The sequence below is a fragment of the Paroedura picta genome, chromosome 7, assembly GCF_049243985.1.
Source record: "Paroedura picta isolate Pp20150507F chromosome 7, Ppicta_v3.0, whole genome shotgun sequence".
Lineage (NCBI taxonomy): Eukaryota > Metazoa > Chordata > Lepidosauria > Squamata > Gekkonidae > Paroedura > Paroedura picta.
Genome location: NC_135375.1, coordinates 71,869,281 through 71,891,518, shown reverse-complemented (window position 1 = coordinate 71,891,518; position 22,238 = coordinate 71,869,281). Strand labels below are relative to the sequence as shown.

Genomic DNA, 22,238 nt, shown 5'->3' with positions numbered 1-22,238 from the left:
AACTTCAGGAGAAACCTGGGAGGAGTATAGAATGCTCCAGAGCAGGACTCCACTGAGAAGAGAAATAAATGAAAATGTCCCCTGCTTTTGCTAGAAGGGGGCCGGTTTTACAATGACTCAAGCTGTCACATCTCACATTATTTCCAAAGATCTCTGGCCATCAGGAGTTGGAAGACTACAGCAAGGAAGTGAAGGCAGCTAAGATACCTTCCTTGTAGTCCACTCTGCTCATGGATGGTTGAAATCAACCCATTTGAGTTTCTGTTATTGAACTGAGGCTTTTGTAAAGTGTAGTTGTTTTTAATTATTACTTCATTAAAAGCTTTTACTAGGCAAATCGTATGGCAAACTGCTGATATGATGGAAGTGTCAAAACTCTAGTTGCCTTGTTCATTTCTGTCAGATGACAACCTTTTGGCTCATGTCTTCATTAGCTGTTTGACATATTCAGCTTGTGGGGTCCATATTACTAATCCAGATGTCTACTTGCCGTATAATCAGTATTCAAAAATAGGGCAATTTATTGCCACATAATGTTCTGTGCTATGCTATACTTAATTTAAAGAGGGGTATCTTTCTTTACAGGGTTTTTTATTATCTAAACACCATTCGCCCAGAAGTGTCTGCTTGTAGAAATATAATTAATTCTATCTTTAGGAGCAAAAGGATAGGTGCCAGAAGCAGCCCTTGTGCACCACTCCCAAAAGATGATTCAAGCTTATTTTGGTTTATCTATGTTGGCCAGTCCAGTTTTAAAATAAGCAATGAAAAATAAGCCCAAAAAGCAGCCCATTTGCTGGTCTTTTGGTATTCAGATAACTAACCTATATGAAATCTTCCTTCTTTTAAACTTGATGCTTTGTAAACAGCATACAAGTACATCTGCAGTGAAGAAACTGCTTAAACTGCTCAACTTATTTTTTCTGGTATGTGCAGGCACATTCTCTTTGATCCTGTTTTAACTGCTCAGTCCTAAACCAGTCTGAATCATGTTTATTTGGAAGTCTGCCCCAATGATTTATATGATTTTAAAAAAATAAATTGGCAAATAGTTGCAGCTTTATTCTCCTATGATGATACTTAATTGGTCACAAGAAGAAATACAAAATATCATCAGTATGAATAAAATAGGTAGAGCTTTTCAACCCAATAACATTCAGAGAAAACCCACTGTAATTTTCATAGCCTTGAATTAAAATATGAAATGTTTCCCCCATGTCTGCGTTAAGGAAAAGTTGAAGGCAGTAAAAAAAAAAAAGCAGACTCAATGTGAGATGGATTGACTCCATCAAGGGAGCCATGGTCTTCAGCTTGCAAAACCTGAACAAGGCTGTTAAAGTTTTGGAGAATGTTAAGTCATAGGATTGCCATAAATCAGAAGCAACTTAATGGTTGTTAACACACATGTGGCTATAACAAGATTCAGGTGGGTAGCTGTGTTGGTCTGAAGCAGCAGAACAAGGTTTGATTGGAGATTGGAATTATTTCTCTTGTCTGAGGACAAGGGACATAACTGCAGAGCTGGTTACCCCACTTCAGAAAGAGGATGCTGTGGGGATGCCTCCATGCTTGGGCGACGACACATGGAGTGTAGTGACAGGGTTTCAAACATTCTCAGCATTCTGTTGGGGATGCATCTGCCCATTGGGCTCTAATCTTGACATACTTATTTCCATCACTATGTTTTCCCTCAGACATGACTCCAAACAAATGATAACCTTATAAATTTAACTTGTTGTTCCTGTATTGTTCTTGAACCTGTTAAACATCTTCATTAAGCTATATACTAATTTATTGCTTACTCTCTGCCTATACGTGTCGACTGGTAAATTCCCATTTCATTATGTCTGAGGAAGTGTGTCTGCACACGAAATCTTACACCTTGACTAAAACATGGTTAGTCTTAAAGATGCTACTGGACTCAAACCTGATTCTCTGGCTATAACTAATCTGTAAGCTTTGATGGGTGAAGGGAAGATGTATGCATTAGTTAAGAGAAAGCAATAAGTGGATCTGCTGAAAATTTGGAAGATGATTGAATTTAACCACTGTACAATTGTCTACTATAGGTCTTGCAATTGGTAAAGCAGAGTCTTTTATTCCAGACCATGTTTAAAAGAGTTAAGGCAAGGGACAGGACTTTTTGCCTTTTGGTATAGAAAGCCCTGCTCAGTGGCAAAATCTAATTGCCTTGCAGGGCAATACCTTCTACTCCACAAATGACATGGACTCCAAATGATTTTTTTTTTTTGCATAAACTGGCCATAACCTTTTTATTAACTAAGAGCGTTGGTCAGCATGGGGAAAGATCCTGCCATCTTGTGGCCCCCAAGCCACCTTTTCCCCCAGCAGGCATACCAAGTTTCCCGTGCCCCCAATGTCCTGATGGGTATCAGGGAGATGGCAGTGTCCCGGGAAACCACTGAGGTGTGAACCTCTGTCAGGTCCCCTGCCATCCGGAATGCTTTTCCACCCAGCCCCCTCCATGAGCAGGGGCCACCCAGCTCCACTTACCCCCAGCCTCTTATAGAGACCCTCTCAAAAGACCCACTCACCCACTCACCAAGGGATCTTCCCCATGCCACCTTCCCACCATATTGTGACAATAAAAAGAATTGTAACAGTAACAACAATAAACATTCTTACATGAAAATATCATGAACAACTGGTTTTTGTTTATTTTTATGTTTCTTTCACTTTCCTTTAACAATGATAACTCTGTTGCACAAATATTCAATCCATAACCACAATTTCCCATGTCCAGCCCTCTGTACCTTATGGGTGGATGGTTTTTCCCCGCTGACGGGCAAGAGGGAAAGAGGCGTGTGCCTCTTGCTCCGCCCCCTTCCAACAGAGGGGGCAGAGAGAAGGCCAACTGCCATTCTCTCTTCCTGTGGCGCATGCACTGCTCGCCAGGCAGCCCAGGAGGATCCTTGGACTTAAAGTCCCAAGCCGTCCAGTTCCCTTTGTGGTGTGGGGCTTCCCCGCAGTGACAATCACTGTCAGGGTAAGTCCCATTCGCCCTTATGGTGTACCATTTCCCTTTCTGTTGTCTTTCAGTTGTCTTTATTTTCTTCTGAGTAGCCCTGGTGATATGTGTCTATAGCTAAGACAAATGTTCATATTTTCATGGGTTTTAATCCTATAGCTGAGAGGGTCTTGTATACTGAAACCTTTCTCCCACTCCCTTTAATATGAACAAATCTCAGTGTCCAGCTCCTTGGGGAAACACGGCATTCAAAAGCTAACTTTTTAAGGATTTTTTTTTTTTTTGCAAAGCAGTATATCCATCATACCTATGGTAAAGTAGACATATAAATATGAACATGTTTCATTGTTATTATTGGTCCTTGGAACATGGCTGAACACAGATAAGACTTGAGGTGATAAGATTAGGTAATTGATGTCCATTGTTTGTGTGCATGTTTCTGCTGCTTTCTGTTTTTAAACATGTTTGACAGGTTTTGAAGTACTTAAAAACCCCCAAAATGATCATTTGAGCAGAGGATGGTAGGTATTTGTTTTGTGTTGTTCATTTAGGCTGTTAATCAACTGCCATTTCACCTGGAGCTGCTCCAGGCAATGTTAAACCGGATTTTAAAATCCCACTAAACTTCAACAGTTTCACTTTAATCCAAGTCAGAGGCTTTCCAGGAGAGATATGCTTGGAAAGTCTATAGGGATAGTGTTAGTCTTAGCTTCTGGAAAATAGTGTTCTTCCAGCAGGTCCCAGTTGCCCTAAGAGCGTTGAAGTTGAGGTTACGTCAGTAATGGTGTTCAAATGCTTTTTAATTTTCCTCTGCAACCAATTTTCTAAGTCTGAATTTTCTCTCAAGATCTTAGCTCTTCTCAGAAAGTTTTAGCTTAAGTACGAAAAAACTGAGATGATACAGAACTAGAGTAGCACTGTGTTGACATGATGGCATGGTGTAGCTCAGTGAGGATCCTTACAGCCATGTTTTGAATCAACTGAAATTTCCAAACTGTCTTCAAAAGTTGCCACATTTAAAAATTGTTACAATAATCAGGATGTTACTAGGATATATGTTACTGGATTAACATCAGTTTTTCTCAGGAACATTGAACTAAGTTGAGAGAAAACATTCTAGACAACCTTAGATGCTGATTAGTTGAGGACAATGTGGAGTTCAGAAGTAACACCAAACTGTGAACTTTTTCTTCTTCAATAACTAAATTGTAGCAACAATAGCTATGCCTCATGGGGGGGGTCTGTTTTCCATCTCAAGTATTTAAATAACAAGTAGAATAAAAGTGGAATGCTTAATAAAGCCTAGCTATTTGTTCTGCTTATGTTAGGCTGTTAAATGATGTAAAGAACTATAATTTCACCCTTTGTGACTAAAATATTAGGAACATCCTGTTAGCAAAGAAGCAGTTCTTATTCAGTTAACCATTTATTTATGTAGATTTACAGAAAATACACAAGTCAGTTTGTACCTTATGACTATACTTCTGTATGTTTTTTCCTTTTAATTTCATGATGAACAAAAATACACTATTAGTAGCTTAATACTTACACATTGCATAGTTGTATTCAGCTTTATACATACAGATTAATTCAATATATGTTCTTTTTCTTATTCATAAATACACTGGCAGATAGAGCAAGACAGATTCCTATTTATACATATAAGAAACCCCTTTCATTTGGCCAAAATGTATGAGCCCACAGTATCGTTTGGAAGCTGACCCCTTTCTGAGAGCTGGAATGATCAGTGCTGTGTTCAACACACATGGCAGTTTTGACTTTACAAATTATGGAGGCAATGTTTATACAACTAATTGGTTAGGTTTATGAATTAAGTCTTTTGCTAAGTCTAAATATGATCCCCAAGTTAATCATGTAGCAGATTTTTTATAAATGTAATGCTTATGTATTTACAAAATTGTGGATAGCAGGTTTTATCTGTGAAGAAGCATTCATTTCTGTGTGAGATAAAGAAGCTTTCATTTCTCAGTTTTAACCTGACATGACACATGTAGATATTATATAAAAACAATGTATTCTTTTCTACTGCAATTATTCTTTCACAAATTTAATTAGTTAATTGATTGAAACCTGTAATGTTAATAGACTGTATTCACACAGAAGGGTTTTTTTCACCTTGTTTTCCAAAATTTAGTGGATCTTGGGGGGCACATGATAGTTTATCTTTTCTGGATTTTTCCTATCCTTTCTCAAAATTGGTTTGGTACCATTTTTCTGGACAAAATGTGGTCCAAATAGTTTAGCAAATTATCTTTATGGGTGAGTGTGATCTTTCAAAGGCTCTGTCTACAGCACAGTTTTACTTCTGACAGCCCTCACAAGTACTATTTTCTAAACTGTATATTTAAAAATCTGAGGAAATATAAATAGCGTTATAGAAATGTGAATGAACATTGCATATAAAACATGACACAGAGTGCAGATATAATGATGCTTCAAAGGAGAAACCTATAACTTATATGGTTTATTCTTTCAAATTCGTTATGTGGCCTCTTGTAGGACTTATCATATGATCAGTTTTGGTAGAAGAAAAACCTCCTTGCTCTTACTCCACACCCTATTTTAATTGCAAGATTCTACTTTCTGGGAAGTCAAAATGCTCTTTCAGACCTCGAATCTGCAGGCCTGGATTGTGAAGAGTGTGTGCAGCTGGCTCGTCCGGCTTCAGAAAGTATGTGCTTCCTACTGGTTTGTGGCAATCACTATAGCATTATAGTGATCATGGCAATTAGCTGCCGTTTCCGTTGATATGTTCCTGCTTGTACACACGCCTGCATTGTGGCCTTTCTGGATGTTGGCCCTCTTACCCCACTTGCTCTTGAGATCCAGCACAGTAAAGTGGTTAAAGAGTAGCAGACACTAAGCTCAAGAGTCAGGTTTGATCCCCCACTCCTCCTCCATGTGCAGCTAGCTGGGTTGCCAACCTCCAGGTGGGGGCTTTGAGATCTTCAGGAATATCAAGTGAATTCCAGGCAGCAGTTCCTCTGGAGAAAATAGCTGGATGGAGGAATGAAAGAAGAAAAGAGAAAGAAATAAGAAAGAAAGAGTAGGGAGGGAGAAAAAATACAGGAAGGAGAAATAAAGGAGAAATAAAGAAAGATAAATGAAAAAAGAAAGGCAGGGGGAAAGAGAGAGGAAGTAAGGAAGACCAAGAAAGGAAGGAATAGATTAAGAAAAAAAGCGAAAGAAAAATGGAGATAGGAAGAGGAGAAGAAAGGAAGACAAAAAAAGGAATGAAGGAAGAAGACAAGAGGGAGAGAAGGAGACAGAAAGAGGGGGAGAGAAAAGGTGGTAGGAAGGAAGGAAGGAAGGGATTCAGGTCACGTGCCTGGATGGGCACAAAGGCTGCCTGTACCCTGATGGGGCTGATGGATAGCCTTTTCTCCATCTCTGGTCATCTAAGGACTCAAGCAGGCACATGGGGGAATTCAAAGGCCATGTTCTATGCCAGTGGTCCCCAACCTGCGGGCTGCGGCCCGGTTCCGGGCCGTGAAGGCCATGGCACTGGGCCGCAGCTCCCTCTCCCCCCCCCCCCCCGCAGTAAAAAACTTCCCAGGCCGCAAGCTTGCGGCCCGGGAAGCTTCTTACTGCAGGAGGGCGGGGAGAGGGAATCAGTATACCCATGCTGGGGGCAGTATAAGGCTGATTTTAGGTTTACTTCAATCCTTGTATCCTGAGGCTATGGATAGGAGTCTGGTTGGAAAGAGGCCAAATATACATGTTCACAACAGGTTTATCTAAGTAAAAGCCCCTGAACCACACACATCAAATTTGCCTTGGACTACTGTCAAGATAGCAGAGATGTTTTTGGTTTAGTTGATTAATTCAATATACATAAAAATACTGGTAAGTCATTTTTGGTGATCTATAGATACATCTGTAAGAGCCTCTTGTGGTGCAGAGTGGTAAGGCAGCTGTCTGAAAGCTTTGCCCATGAGGCTGGGAGTTGAATCCCAACAGCCGGCTCAAGGTTGACTCAGCCTTCCATCCTTTCGAGGTCGGCAAAATGAGTACCCAGCTTACTGGGCGGTAAACGGTAATGACTGGGGAAGGCACTGGCAAACCACCCCGTATTGAGTCTGCCATGAAAACACTAGAGGGCGTCACCCCAAGGGTCAGACATGATTCGGTGCTTGTACAGGGGATAACTTTACCTTTTAGATACATCTGTAGGATGCTAGCCTAAACCAAGTATGTAAATCTTCAATGATGCAAGGAAACATACTGACTCAAAGGGATGCTATTGGTAAGAACGGGCAAAATGATTACTTCCATTTACAATTCATTCTGCTAAGGACAGCTTATTCAGTGAAGTTTTACGGTATTCCCTTACTGTTTATTATTATTATTATTATTATTATTATTATTATTATTATTATTATTTATTAGATTTATTATCTGGTTCCACATATTTTATAACAATCATGCATGATGGGAAGCAATCATAAACTTAGTAACAGATGCTACTTCCTATATCAGTCTTATGCCCCTGCAAATCTATAGATCCATATGGAATTCATCAGGTGGTGGAAAGATTAGTGCTGTTAACTGCAAGACAACAGATATGGTATAACAACAACAGAGGCAGATGATGAATGAGGGAACTGTGAGCCTCAGGACCTCAGCAATAAATTGTGTTTGCCAGAACATGAAAGAGATGTCACCTTTTCTTCCATCTTCCCACCACCACCATTTGGTGCTAGCTGATTATTGGGACAGAAATCTGCTTGTACTGATGTACTTCATAGTTTTGAGAACTTATATTGAAAAGCAACACTTTGTACTTTTTATTAAGACTATTAATTACATGACTCTTTTTGTGTGTGACCTGCACAGCTATCTGTAATCCCTGTCTTATATTTTAAGATAACCAAGGCTGCAGAAAAGGAAGGATGAGTTTACTCATGCATGGTCATAGTAATGCCCGACATTGAGTCCTGGCTTGCATGTGTGAAACCGTCATCACAGACACAACTTACATAGCAACTGGCAACACCACCAGCTTTTTAACTGAGGCAGTTCTCATGTTCTTCTGTGAACATATGTGTGACTCATCCGTATCATGCTGATAGACAAGCAGGGATCTAAAGGCTGAGATCTGGCCTTGAAAAAAAGGTTGCCTAGCTACATTTTTATTTGCTTTAGATTGCAGCTACAGTATTTACAGATTGTCTCCTTCTGTAATGCCAGTAAGACTGGCAGTGTCTTACCAAACTGTCCTGGCTTTTGTGTGTCTGGAGATGCTTGAAAATATTAGTCTATGTTTTCCTGGCCCCTCACCATTTTAGAAGGCTGTCATGTAGGATGATTGGGGAGGACTTAATACTCTTTGAGACCTTGAAAAAATGCTATCAGCTGGGGCTACCGTGGGGAGACATATTAACCAATGATATCTGGCAATATGAGGCAGCTTCATAAATTCAGAATAAGCCATTTGCAACCTTTTGGCTTTTCAGAGTTGACTTATGTCAGTTCTATGATCTGAACAACTGCTGGTAAGACTTTGCAAAAATTGGAGAAGGCTTAACAATATGATTCTGTTAACACTGAAAGCTTGTATACAGGGTTGCAGGAAATATTTATAAGAAAGCCTATTCCATATGATGAAGGAATAGTGCATTTAGGGATTCTTTTGAATTTCCATTTATTTTCATGTGTGTTTGCTGAAGTTCACTGCCTTTTAGTGGTTGCTTCAGTGCCATTTTGTAAAACAAAACACTGTTTTGTTTTCATCCCCAGGGAAGTTAAGAAGTCACATGATTATAACAAACCCAAATAATAGAGAGGTCAGTGGTTCTTATTCTGAACTTGCCATTTGACTTTGTCACAAATCCAATCAGATTTGGCTATGTAAATAGACTTTTTGAGTTGTTTGACTGCATATAAGACAAGCATGCCATATATGCAAGCCTTCCAGTATGTATGATTACTGTTTCTTAAAGGGGCACTGTGCATCTATTCCTATTTATGAACAAGCTAACAGACCATAACACAGTTATGGAGATGGAAAAAAATTGTACATTGCCCTATTCAGAAGAAAAGGCAACAATGCAGATGACATGTACTTATTCCACAAGCACAGACTATGCAATTACTGACAGGGCTATGATGTCACAAGCCAGAACAAGGTAAAGGCAGATGGACCTGGTCTTACAATGAATGAATGAATGAATGAATGAATGAATGAATGAATGAATGAATGAATGAATGAATGAATGAATGAATGAATGAATGAATGAATGAATGAATGAGGAAGAGGAGTTGGTTCTTATATGCTGCTTTTTTTCTACCCAAAGGAAGCTCAAAGTGGCTTACAGTCCTTTCCTCTCCCCACAACAGACACCCTGTGAGGTGGGTGAGGCTGAGAGAGCCCTGATATCACTGCTTGGTCAGAACAGTTTTATCAGCGCCATGGCAAGCCCAAGGTCACCCAGCTGGCTGCATGTGGGTGCAGAATTAGAACGCCAGATCAGAACGCACTCCTAACCACTACACCAAACTGAATGTGGTCAGTGCTTGGGACATAGGGTCTAAAAAATGCAAGCACCTATTGTGTAATAGCCTGCCTTCCACTTTTCTGTGCCTTATGTCATTTCTGATATGGTAGTTAATGCATGATTAAAAGGTAACAGCTAATATTTTTGTGAATCTCCCCAAAATCGTCAAAATGAAGTGTGGTTTTTGCACTCATCACGATCACAAAGAGGAAGCAAATGCCTCCTTTCAGTTGTCGTCAAATGACCTGAACTGCTTTTTACAGTGAGGACAGACTTCATCTGAGGAATTGAGTAACTGGATGCTGAGAACAAACTTGTTTCCTGTCCTTGACAATGCAGCCCTGTTTCTGTGAATCAGGTGTGGTTGACCCCTTCTCATCACCTTGTATGCCACACTGAAAGATATGGAATTGGAAAGTTATAATGGACACTAAGCAAATGCCATTCCGTATTTATATAGGGAACGTCTAGTTTTGTAGTAGCAAAGCTTGCAAGCCTTGGCCATTTGTGGCATACAAAGTTACATCTGAATATATAATTTGTTCTTAGTTAATACTGTTCAGAGATAGAAAAGTGAAACATAATTTGCTAAAAAAATTTAATACACGTTCTAATCTTTAACTTTGATGTTGAATTGTTCAATAAAGAATTCTGAAGTAAATAAGGCAAAGATGACAAATATGGCTGCAAATATTTTAATGACTTTTAAAAACTTATTCCTTCCAAGTAACACACAAACTTAAGTCTGAACCCTGAGTTATAAATAAACAAAAACTCTCAAAATATATTACCATTTTTTTCTTTTCTACCATTTTTTTCAAAAGAGATCTTGGTAGAACTGCAATATTCAGTCGATGAGTCAGTTAGACTCAAGAATTAAAATGACTGCACAGATTAGAAAGGAATCATTGATTAGGAAGCAGACTTTTGACAACTATATTGCCATGTGGTCTTATCAAGAGAGATTGTACACCTGAATTTAAAAGCAGCTTGATATTTGTAACATATTTGACTAGTGTTAGATCTGAATGCACAGGCTATTTCCTGGCAACATAATTTTGTGTGTGATGTTGGATTTCTCATATTCTTATTGCTATAAGCTTCTATTGGGGATATGAGTGGAACATTTGGAATGATGTGAGATTATTAAAAACTGAAATTTCTTGAATTGCTTATAGTGGAAATTTTTGCTAGAAAATTACTGTTATTAAATACGGCTGATGATACTAAGAATAGGGGTGTCCGTTTGATTTGGTTTAGCTGTAATTTTTTAGAATTTTTAAGATGAGTTTAGATTAGAGAATCTGTTTTGGCCACCAATATAAACAACAGCCAGATTGGGACTATCTAATTTCAAGATGCCCCCCTCCCTGCACACACACACACAGAGTACCCAAGCCTACGGAGAGAGGATCAGCTGTTTGGTAGGGCCTGTGGGGCCATGATTCAAACTGCAACTCAAGCCTGCAGGGAGAATTTTTTCCCGCAAGGTCAGCTCTTTCCTGGAAATAAGGTCTGCTGCTGGGCTCTTTAAAATGCCCAGCACCAAGACACCTTCAGAGTGGTTGGGTCTGAGTGGGGAAGGGACATCTCTCCCAGCTCCATGCAGACTCTGGGGATGCCAAGACATTTAAATGGATCTTGGTCCCTGGCTTGGAGCAAACTCTAAACATCGAGGCATTGAAATTGATCTCAGTCCCTTTAAATGCTTTGAAGCTGAAAAAATACAGTCCACCAAAAAAAATTGTGAATAGGAAATACCAATATTTTTTGAGCCCAATATACCTGAACCAGAAAAATATCCTTGGCTGTTTTTGCATATTTTGTTTTGGTTAAGATCAAAGACTGGTCTTCTGATTGAACATTCCTGTGAATGCAATAGCAAAGTTGTTCTTGAGGGATTTTTTTTTTATTTGAGAGACTCAGTTTGCAAATTCTGAACACTGATTATGATAAAGACTAATAATTAGGATTAATAGTATTTGTATTGAGGGAACAGAAGCTGTTTTCTTGGTAGTAACAGGAGAGGAACAAAACCGCACCTGTCTGTCTGGCATGTGCCTGTCTTTGAGCTGTATCATATAAGACTGATTACCATAAATGGATTTAAGGAAACATTAGATTGATCCCTTATACAGCTAAGAGAATTACCTGTGGAACGAGAGGTCCCCTGTTCAAATCCCATTTCTGCTGCTGTTTCCAGACCTAACACTTACTGCAAACATGTGAAAGATTGTCATGCAGCAGGAAAACAGGGAGCAAGAATTATGACCATAGCGTTGTCAATGAGAGAAGCCTGGAGAGAGGCCAAGCAATGCATGCTCACATCTTGAAGTATACTAATCGGTGAACAGAATCATGGAAAAATAATCTCCTCTACTGAGGTGATTTTTCATTCTTCTCCTGCTTCTCCATTCAGCGTATGTGGAACCGATGAGGCATGGTGCTCTTGCTCTCTATGTATATGCACTTAAAGCAGATCCTTCCAGATAGCAGCAAAAATATATAGGAGTTTTATAGAAAGAAGCACATAAACTTGCAGATTCTAAGCCATCTGAGAGTCCTCACTGATTGAATACCACTGTTTTTTGGAATATGCTTAACTTGGAAAAGACTTCCATTGTTAGCAGCCATAGTTAGCAGCCTTTGGATACAAGACACTGATTCTGGTGTTCGCTAAATCACTCTTTCCCGGTGTTCTTTAATCTTAGTGATTCTAACTACCATAGTTAGTGGCATGCAGAGATCAAACAATGTGGCACTCCAGGAGTTTCCCTTTTCTGTAATCAAAGGAGGACTGCATAAAAGTTACAGGAATTAGTGGATGTGCATTGCAGCTAAAAATGAATTTTATAAATGTGCAGGAATATGACACAGAGCGGAAATATGATACAAAACTAAGCAAAGCAAACCCATTGACTTTAATGCTCTGTTCAACTTTGTTGGTCTGAGAAATTCAGGCGTGGTATAGCTTTCTAGAGACACAAGATTATTCTTTCAACCGAAGTGCATGGAGTACTTTATAAGCAAGGTCTCATTGAAACCCATCTTTTATATACTCTTTTTAACTTTTTGGGCTCTTGTTGTCTCCCACAGTAATACTTGAACTGGTTTGCTAGACATAGAGAATGTGATGATGTGCAAATTCACTTCATCAATAGATGAAACTTTCATAAACAGGCAAGTTATATTTAGTTTAACTTGTGTGGTAAATTGTTCCTTTAGTCAGGAGACCACAATCTGTCTCCCTAACCTTGGCAATGTTACAGTGCCATGTTTTTCACATGGATAAAAACAATGTTGAATAATTTATCCAAATGTATTGTGCATAAACTTTCTGTAACAAGCATGAATGGTTTTTTGTGGTAGGTGAATCCTTCTCCATGGTTACATTCACATTTGGTCTGATTGTATCCTGGAGTAGTTGTGGATTATATTTTAAGAAGAAAAAGAACTGGTTCTTATAGGCCATTTTTCTCTACCAGGAGTAGTCTCAAAGCAGCTTACAATCGCCTTTCCTTTCCCCACAGCAGACACCCTATGAAGTACATGAGCCCTGATATTACTGCTCAGTCAGAACAGCTTTATCAGTGCTGTGGCAAGCCCAAGATCACCCAACTGGCTATATGTGGGGGAGCGGGGAATCAAACCCGGCTCACCAGATTAGAAGTCCACGATCCTAACCACTACACCAGGGTGCTTTCATAAAGGCTTCAGGCAAGTACCCTGACTATGGACAGGCACGAACTGGTAAAATACAGCTTATGGTTCATAGGTGAACCAGATCATTAACCCAGTGGTGCTGCTCCCAGCTGCTAAGCTGTTTCTGGCTGTCTTGTTTAACAGGGCTGCACAAGGCAGCCAGAAATAGCTGGGCAGTAAGGAGTGCCTCCTTGATGCTCAGCTGTTTGTTTTTTTGGGGGGGCTATCTTCTGCAATTCCTAGACTCTTCAGCTTCTGCAGCTTTCCTGAGGAACAATACGCAGGGGTTTAAAGGGACTCAGAGTCCTTTTAAACTCCTGTTTTCTTCTCTATCCACAAACCGCTTTAACAGTTCTCTAACCCTGACTCTTAATCAGTTATGTGGAACTAGATGTGCTTGAAATCACAGTTTTAAAGATTGGTTAACACAGCTGGCTGCTTGAACTGACCCACAGGTTTGACTGGTTTCCTTCCTTCTCATGTTGATTCAGCTAGATGTAAGCATTTCCCATACTGGAGATTATTACACCACTGCTAGCCTATGCTCAGCATGATACAGAGGCATGCAAAACGATGTCAAATGCACGTAACTGGCTCGCTGTAGCTATGGTCCCTTTAGTAACAGAAAATGGTTCTAAATTTCCGGTTATACTGAAAGCCTGATTCTCTGGTTTACTGTGCAGTTGAAAATTTTCTCCTGCAAAAGGGAGGGGAAAAAAGATGGAATTTGGGAATTTTGTGCAAGAAGCTCTTGTGAGAGTAGAAATGTCATGAAAAGGGATTGCATATGCACCCTGTTTGTCATTTTACTGGATATATGGGAGTACTCTTTTCTGCACTGGAAAAATATCCTGGCATTGAGTTGGCATTTGTTGTTATTTGTCGCTTGAGCAGATCTTCTCCGATGTCTGTGTTTGTGCAAAGACTTATCTTGAGATAAGCTTTGTGAATAGTTTTGCTGCAAAGATGCCAGGTAATGGGAGGACATTCATCTTCATTTTAGTTCAGGCATCTTTTCCAAGTATGCAAAATGTAGTAATAAATCATCTACTTAGTCTTCCCCCCAGCCCCAATCTTTGGAAGCATCCTATTAAAGACAGCATTAAGTATCAAAGTGTTAATAGAGGAAATAATTAGATTAGATGTTAAATGAGAAGCTTAAAAGTCTTGTTATATGCGGGGAAATGCTTTTCTGGCATTAGAAGCATTTAGCCTTTCTACAGGATTTAAACTATGTAAGTTTGAATACAGACTTCAGATTTTTTAAAATGTGAAAGTCATGTATATAATGCTTTTTGGTAGCAATGTTTTAGTTGATTTTTGTCTAGTTAAAAAAACAAAACAAAATAACTTGCGAGATGGGGAATACACATGTATAACTCTGAGAGAAAGAAAACTATAAATGCTCACAGTTCATATTATGCAAGTCTCAAATGCCAAAGCCAGAAACAAACTATTTACAAGGCTTTGTGTATAACATGGTATTTAAGATACCATGGCAAGATTTTAAAAAGCAGGAATTACTTCACTTCAGCCTTGTTATTAGGTTTACCCCTAGCTGCCCACAGCAGGTAACAATTTTCTGAGGTGTGACCCTGTTTGTGAACTTGTCGTTCTCCCCCTCCCCCAGCAGTATATATTTGCAGGACAGCAAGCAGAGTTAGGCTTCTGCTAAGGCACCGTTTCATTGTCATGCCTTCTACCTAGATAAGAGACAGACAGGAGTTGCAGTGACTATCTTAGTTTAGAAGAGAAACAACTGACCTCTATGGCTTTTGTTTTTACACACACACACTTTTGTTTCTACTTTGAGAAGGATCTCACAAGCCACAATGAAAGAAAAGAAAATGGGGTTCACACTGACTAGAATCCTACCAGCCATGTCAGAATTGTATTCTAACCCAGTTTATAAAAAGGCCCACCTAGTTCTTTTTTCTTCTTTTTTTAAAGATAATGATCTTTCTTTGGAAATATTCTGAGGCAGGTGTTATGTTTTAACTGCAATTTATACAAAATTGTATCCATTTACTATATTATATAAATATTTTATAATGAAGTCATAAGTCTGTATCTAGGACAAAATCTATATTAGAATACACAAAAGAGGACTCAGTCACAATGTGGAACCAGAATTCCATGTATTAACTGCTTATTAGATTCCAATCTTAGTTAGCAAAATGTTTAATTCTGTTTTCTTTTTAAAGGAATTTAGAAAAACCAGCATCAATGAATAGGTTGACTGTCCCTCTCAGCTCCAGATTACTTGCAACATAGCTAAGCACGGTAAGTTAATTTTAATATTATTAAAATCTACCAATATTTTATATGTTTTCACAAGGCAGATGGAATACTTGTGATACTACACATTGTAAGTGCACTATTAATGCAATATCTTGCTGTTTTGTTTGTGATTATTCATTTTAACATAGGTACAGGTACATTTCTACGGAGGTACAAAATGTTAAATCAGAAGCATGTTCTTCTTGGTGTCTTAACAGAGTTAAGAGTTTTACTGACTACATTAAAGCCAATGGGGTTAAAAGAGTATAGTTCTGTTTAGGATTGTTCTGCAAGTCATACTGAGAGAAATAGAAACAAGGGGCTAGTGAAGAACATTTAGAACAGATTTACTTGTTCTGCTTCTTTACCATTAGTAAGAAGTTCATCAGCACTGATTTTAAGTTTAGTTATTGCCTTGGAAATAAAATGTTGGATTGTTCTGAGTCGCTCAATAGTGATAAACTTGAACCAAGCAAAGACATAAACCAGACTACCAAGTATAGATTAGTCCAATCTTTCGTATTTCTGATAACCACTTACGGCTGTGAAAGTTGAACAATGAAAAAATCAGACAAGAGGAGAATTGATTCACTTGAATTCTGGTGCTGGAGATGGCTTCTGCAGATTCCATGGACAGCGGAAGTCACAAATACCAGAACACATAAAGCCTGATGTATCACTGGAAGGCAACATAACAAAATTCCGGCTCACTTACTTTGGCCGTATCATGTGCTTCAACTCATTGGAGTAAACACTTATACTAGGACTGGTCAGTGGTAAAAGGAAACCAGGCCAACAAAGAGCACAGTCATTAGATATTCTCAAAATGGACACTGGCCAGAGTATTATACAACTAAAAGAAGCCATGCAAGATCAAAAGACATGGAGACAGCTGAGCCTTAGGATCACCATCAGTTAGACACAACTGAATGGCTACTATCATCATGATAGCAAGTTAGAAGATGTTTATAAGCCAGGATCTAAAACAGTGTTCCTATACATCAGTCTTCCCTGCCACAGGCACAAATCAGTACATGGAGGGATGAGAGGCCTTCTTATATCCAGCAGTTATCACTGAGCATGTAGGCTTCTTTCTTGCTGCTCTGCTAGTGGGAGGCTCTTGTTTGTTTGTTAGATTTCTCCCATATGGCTCAGGGCGGTCCACATACAACATTGCAGGTATAATACATGGAACAGCCTGAACATATAACACAGTCACAAAATAACACATCAGCAACAATCCAACAGTGGATCTAAATCTTGCCAATTACTTGTTAAGCAATCAACTGAATGTAATGTTTTCAAACACTGCTACTTGATGTATTCTCTCTTTTCAGATGCAGTCTGTAACTGAAAATGGAGATCCCTCTTCTGGAAAACAACATGAGGAGAAAACATATAAAAAGGTTAGAATTTACACGTCCTTTTTTGTTGTCTGAATTATTTCATTTTAAGCCTGGGGTCTGTACAGAATTCTATCTCTGTTTTTTTGTTTATCTGAATTTATCAAAATGAATATTTTTTTGTGTTAAGCATGGGAAAGTTGATCATCCTGATGTTTTCACAAACCTAACAGTTTGCATGTTATCCTCAATGAGAGGCTTAATGTTCAGTAGTCTGCTTGTGCCAGTCATGGGAGCCAGTTCAAGTAATTGCAGGAAAGACCAGGCATGGAAGACAGATAGCTAGGGATGGAGTTTTCATGATCTTCACTTGCAGGGAAAAGAAAATCAAGGGTATTAACTTGTTTTGAGATGTGTCTCAAATTCAAAGTCTCTGACATTGGATAGTGAAACAGTTTCTGTTTGTTTCTTGTCCCAGTATTCCAGTGGCTTCTCCATGGCCCATCTTACTTGACTTAAAGTTGAATTAGATGTTACCGAAGATTCTTTAAGATGTCAGAGGTGCTTGATGTCTTCTTTTTTTTAAAAAAAATTCATATTTAAACTGACAGCAAAGCATTTTGGGAGAGACAAATTTCTAATGTGGAGTGTTTGCCTTTCTCTGCATCATTTTTGTCGCAGTGTGCTAACTGGTTAAAGTCCATAGAATCATAGAATCATGGAGTTGGAAGGGGCCATACAGGCCATCTAGTCCAACCCCCTGCTCAACGCAGGATCAGCCCTAAGCATCCTAAAGCATCCAAGAAAAGTGTGTATCCAACCTTTGCTTGAAGACTGCCAGTGAGGGGGAGCTCACCACCTCCTTAGGCAGCCTATTCCACTGCTGAACTACTCTGACTGTGAAAAACTTTTTCCTGATATCTAGCCTATATCGTTGTACTTGAAGTTTAAACCCATTACTGCGTGTCCTCTCCTCTGCAGCCAGCAGAAACAGCATCCTGCCCTCCTCCAAGTGACAACCTTTCAAATACTTAAAGAGGGCTATCATGTCCCCTCTCAACCTCCTTTTCTCCAGGCTGAACATTCCCAAGTCCCTCAACCTATCTTCATAGGGCTTGGCCCCTTGGCCCCAGATCATCCTCGTTGCTCTCCTCTGTACCCTTTCAATTTTATCTACGTCCTTCTTGAAGTGAGGCCTCCAGAACTGCACACAGTACTCCAGGTGTGGTCTGACCAGTGTCGTATACAATGGGACTATGACATCTTGTGATTTTGATGTGATGCCCCTGTTGATACAGCCCAAAATGGCGTTCGCCTTTTTTACCACTGCATCGCACTGCCTGTTCATGTTTAGTTTACAATCCACAAAGTACCCCAAGGTCTCGTTCACACACAGTGTTACCTAGAAGCGTATCCCCCATCCAGTAGGCATGCTTTTCATTTTTCTGACCCAGATGCAGAACTTTACACTTATCTTTATTAAATTGCATCTTGTTCTCATTTGCCCATTTTTCCATTGTGTTCAGATCTCGTTGAACTCTATCTTCCGGAGTATTTGCCAGTCCTCCCAATTTGGTGTCATCAGCAAACTTTGATGAGTAGTCCCCCACTCCCTCATCTAGATCATTAATAAATATGTTAAAAAGTACCAGGCCAAGCACCGAGCCCTGAGGTACCCCGCTACTCACCTCCCTCCAGTCTGATGAAACACCATTGACAACAACTCTTTGAGTGCGGTTCTCTAACCAATTCCCTATCCACCTAACTATCTGAAAATCCAGATTGCAGTCCTTCGATTTATCCATCAGAACATCAGGGGGAACCTTATCAAAAGCTTTACTAAAATCCAAGTAAACGACATCAACCGAATTTCCACGATCCAGCAAACCTGTTACTTGGTCAAAAAATTATATTGACAAATTACAACAGAACTGTATATTGGTTTGCTCTGTTTTATCAGGGCTCCAAAGAACTTGTGTGGCTCTATTAGTGAACATCACAGACTTACAGAGCAATACTAAATTGGTCTACGGAGAATCTTACTGAAGTCTACTCAAGTGGGGCTTACTACTACTAGGAAAGTGTTCTTAGGATTGCACTGGTAGTGTTGAATTCATGACTTGACTAGGGAGTCATTTCTAACAGTTTACCCATAATCCTTTAAGAGGTTACTTCTGCTTCTGAAAGAATTATTTTTGGCATTTTTATATCTAGTCTAGTGCTCCTGTGTTCAGCATACATTACATAGCATGTGCTTGAGCAACTCACATTATTGTGCAAATATACAGTGTTTGTTGACTCTGATCTAATATTTACTGGGAATAAATTTCATATGGCTGAAGTGTGTAAAAGAACAGGTAGATGTTGAGTAATTTAGAATATTAATATTCAAACTATCATTTCATTTATTGGATCAGCTTGACAGTAACCCTGCAGACTTTCAGGCTTAGTGATGTGCTGATTTAAGTAGGATGTGAAGCCATTTTGAGCTCGCATTTTAAGAGGAAAAAGCCCCTTCTAAATTACTTTTAAGATCAATGAATGCTTCCACAAATATTAGATGAGGTGTGTTCTGCTTTTCTTGCCTGTTACTTCCTTGGGCATGGGAATGGATACTTAGAAAGTAAGTCAACTTTTACTTTACTATTCAGTTCTGATCTGTCTTGTTTGCTTGAGGACAAAGTGAGCCTCAAGGAGGTGATCTGAGAGAGACTGATGATTTTACCTAAACAAACACAAATTATGCACTAGTGAAGTTAACATATTAAGATCATTTACAAATAACCTAACAAATGAAACCAGTGAGTCTTCCAGAATCCTAACACTTTAAGAGAAGAAGAAGAGTTGGTTTTCATACCCCTCTTTTTACTGCCCAAAGGAGTCTCAAAGCAAATTGTGCCTGGCAAAAATGACCATGGTATTTTGTGGATTTGGATTTTGGGAAGGGCATAAATACCAGTGTTTGATGATATTTGGGTTGCCCAGTACCATTTTACAATTCAAGTCTGTTTTTTTCGGGATTCCTAAATTATTCAGGTTGCATTAGACACTATGGGGGATTGTGAGGAGCCAAATGACACCAAAAATGGCATGGGATGTAGTGCTATCTGTCCACTGAAGTTTCGCAAAGTTTCAAGTGTAGACCATGGGACCCATGTTTGTGGTCCCTGAACAAGGTATTCCATTCATTCAACCCTCAGGGGTGCAAACCAGGAGAAAAAATGACCCACGAAAAAGTCCCTGCCTCCACAAATGAGGGAAGGAGGAAAGGAGGAGTGTTAGCCTTATAGTTGCCAGGCCCTATGTGTGATTTGTGTATCTGGAAGCTGCCTTTTCTGGTCTGAGAAGATTGTATTGCACACTCTTTCCTCCTGTGGTTTGGGAAACCTATAGTTCCTAAATATTTCCAAAAATATACAGAAATCTGGTTACTGGTATTCCTATGACAGAAGTCATGTGGCCTGTTGCTGAAAGAGAGTGCACGCTGTCAGTGTAGAGAGTTAACAAAGTATTTTACCACAGGCACCAACTGTCAAAACATAGTCCAGAGGTGGCCAAACTGTGGCTCTCCAGATGTTCATGGACTACAATTACCATGAGCCCCTGACAGAATGGGGCAATGGGTCATGGTAATTGTAGTCCATTGACATCTGGGGAGCAACAGTTTGGCCATCCCTTGCATAGATCATCTTTGGGTGCTCAAGAATTAAAAAAATACTCTTGCAGATATTTTTCCTTGGGATACTTTATTTAGCTTAACTTTCTCAGTTCCATCCTTCTCTAAGTTTAGGGCTCTAATTTTGTAGAGTGGTTACTTCATCCTTTTTCAACTTTTTTACTGTTGAAATACCCCTGGAACATTCTTCAGGCTTCAAGAAACCCCAGAAATGGTGCGATTGTGCAGAATATGGTTGAGAAGCATAGCTGTGTACATGCCCACACAGGACCCTTCCCCTTCCCACCCCCTTCGGGCCTGTCACTGGCCATTTTGGAAGGAGTTGGGGGGTGTTGTTGTGACCACATACGGTCATATCATCCAATAACTAAAAACATTAAAAAATAATTACCTCCCACCCATAAAGGAAACTCTTCCAGAGCCATCAAGAAACCCCAGCGCTTCACGAAACCCTGGTTGAGAAAGCCTGAGTTATTCCAATCACACTTAGTATTTGAACTGTGTAGAGTCAGTTTTCAAAGAGAAGATTTAGCTGTATGAAATAAGACACACAATTATTCTAACAAGTTTTGAAAAGCATCAAGTTTTTTAAAAATTAAAAGAAAATCTAATGCTCAAGTTTAAAAACTGTTATATCTGAATATACAGTTCTTCTTTGTATTCATATCAGAACAATGTATATTTACAGAAATTTAATTCTATTTTGAGAGGGCATGTGAATGGAAAAACCAATACATGGAAATTTTTCATCTGTGACTAGACACCCAGTTATCCATAGGTTATAATATCATCATACAAGTAAGTCTGAGACATATTGTATTTTCCATGTCTTTGATTAAAATGCTAATTCTAAAAAAGACAGTTCATTTTTTATTGGATCATGCAGTTTAACTTGGGGGCAAACAATAAAACTAAAAAAATTAATTGCAAGATAGAGAAATATATTTGTGTTCTTCAGTGTTTATTTAATTTTGTAAAAGGTATACGGTTTTGATGGATTTGTGGGAATAAAGAAGGGATATGCATTCAAGTCTGTCTAAACCAAAAGCTTCTTGTAAATTTCATCTTCCCGGATGTATCCACAATTTCTTAGAAAAACTGGGGGGGGGGGGGAATCCCAAGAAAATCCCAGATATATTATAGAATTACCAGTAGACCTGAAAATAGTGGAGAAGCAGGAGCAGTTGCTTGCTGGGCTTCTACTGCAGTTTAAAGGACCAGCTGTACCTGTGGGGAGCAGACTATATCCACCTGCTCAGCTTGGGGTTGGCTTCTTGTACAGGTCAGTTTAAACTGGGTTGTAGAAGCCAGCCCTAGAAGCTGCTATGTCACAAGGAACCGTCTGATAGCTGCAACACAGCAGAGCCTAGGACCAGCTTCTCCTGCAGTATGGTTTAAACTGCACTGCAGGAGAAACCGTCCCAACTAGGATCTGTGTGCGATGGTGAGAGTCCAGGTTCTCTTGGCTCCTAGGCAAATTCTGTTTGGTAGTCCGGTCCAGTCTAAACCAGGCTTCCCAGCAGATCCCCAACAGAGATTGGCTCTGTTAGGCAGTACAGTCTAAATCAGGCTGCCCAGCAGAGCCCCAGCTGGATCTGTAGGAAAGTTCGCCCTGCAGGATCGGCCTCTTGTTGGCCTGTATTTGGTAATCTGGTTTAAACCAGGCTGCCCAGCAGAACCCTAGCTGGACCTGTGGGGAGAGTTCTTCCTACGGGATGAACTGTTTGACT

At 39.5% G+C, this 22,238-nt stretch overlaps 1 protein-coding gene across 6 annotated transcripts in view; it reads left to right on the top strand.

The window, feature by feature from the left end:
• PIP5K1B (phosphatidylinositol-4-phosphate 5-kinase type 1 beta) overlaps window positions 1-22,238 on the top strand; it is a 108,933-nt gene that overhangs the window by 16,970 nt on the left and 69,725 nt on the right. For 5 of the 6 annotated variants that reach the window (XM_077344848.1, XM_077344849.1, XM_077344847.1 and 2 more), the window contains 2 exons: window positions 15,414-15,492; window positions 16,827-16,895. In XM_077344848.1, the coding sequence (XP_077200963.1) occupies window positions 16,827-16,895 (69 nt within the window). In that variant the 5' untranslated portion in view covers window positions 15,414-15,492. Of the gene's footprint in view, window positions 1-2,896; window positions 3,008-15,413; window positions 15,493-16,826; window positions 16,896-22,238 lie in introns of those variants that run through there. The other variant, XM_077344850.1, reaches the window with a different exon arrangement.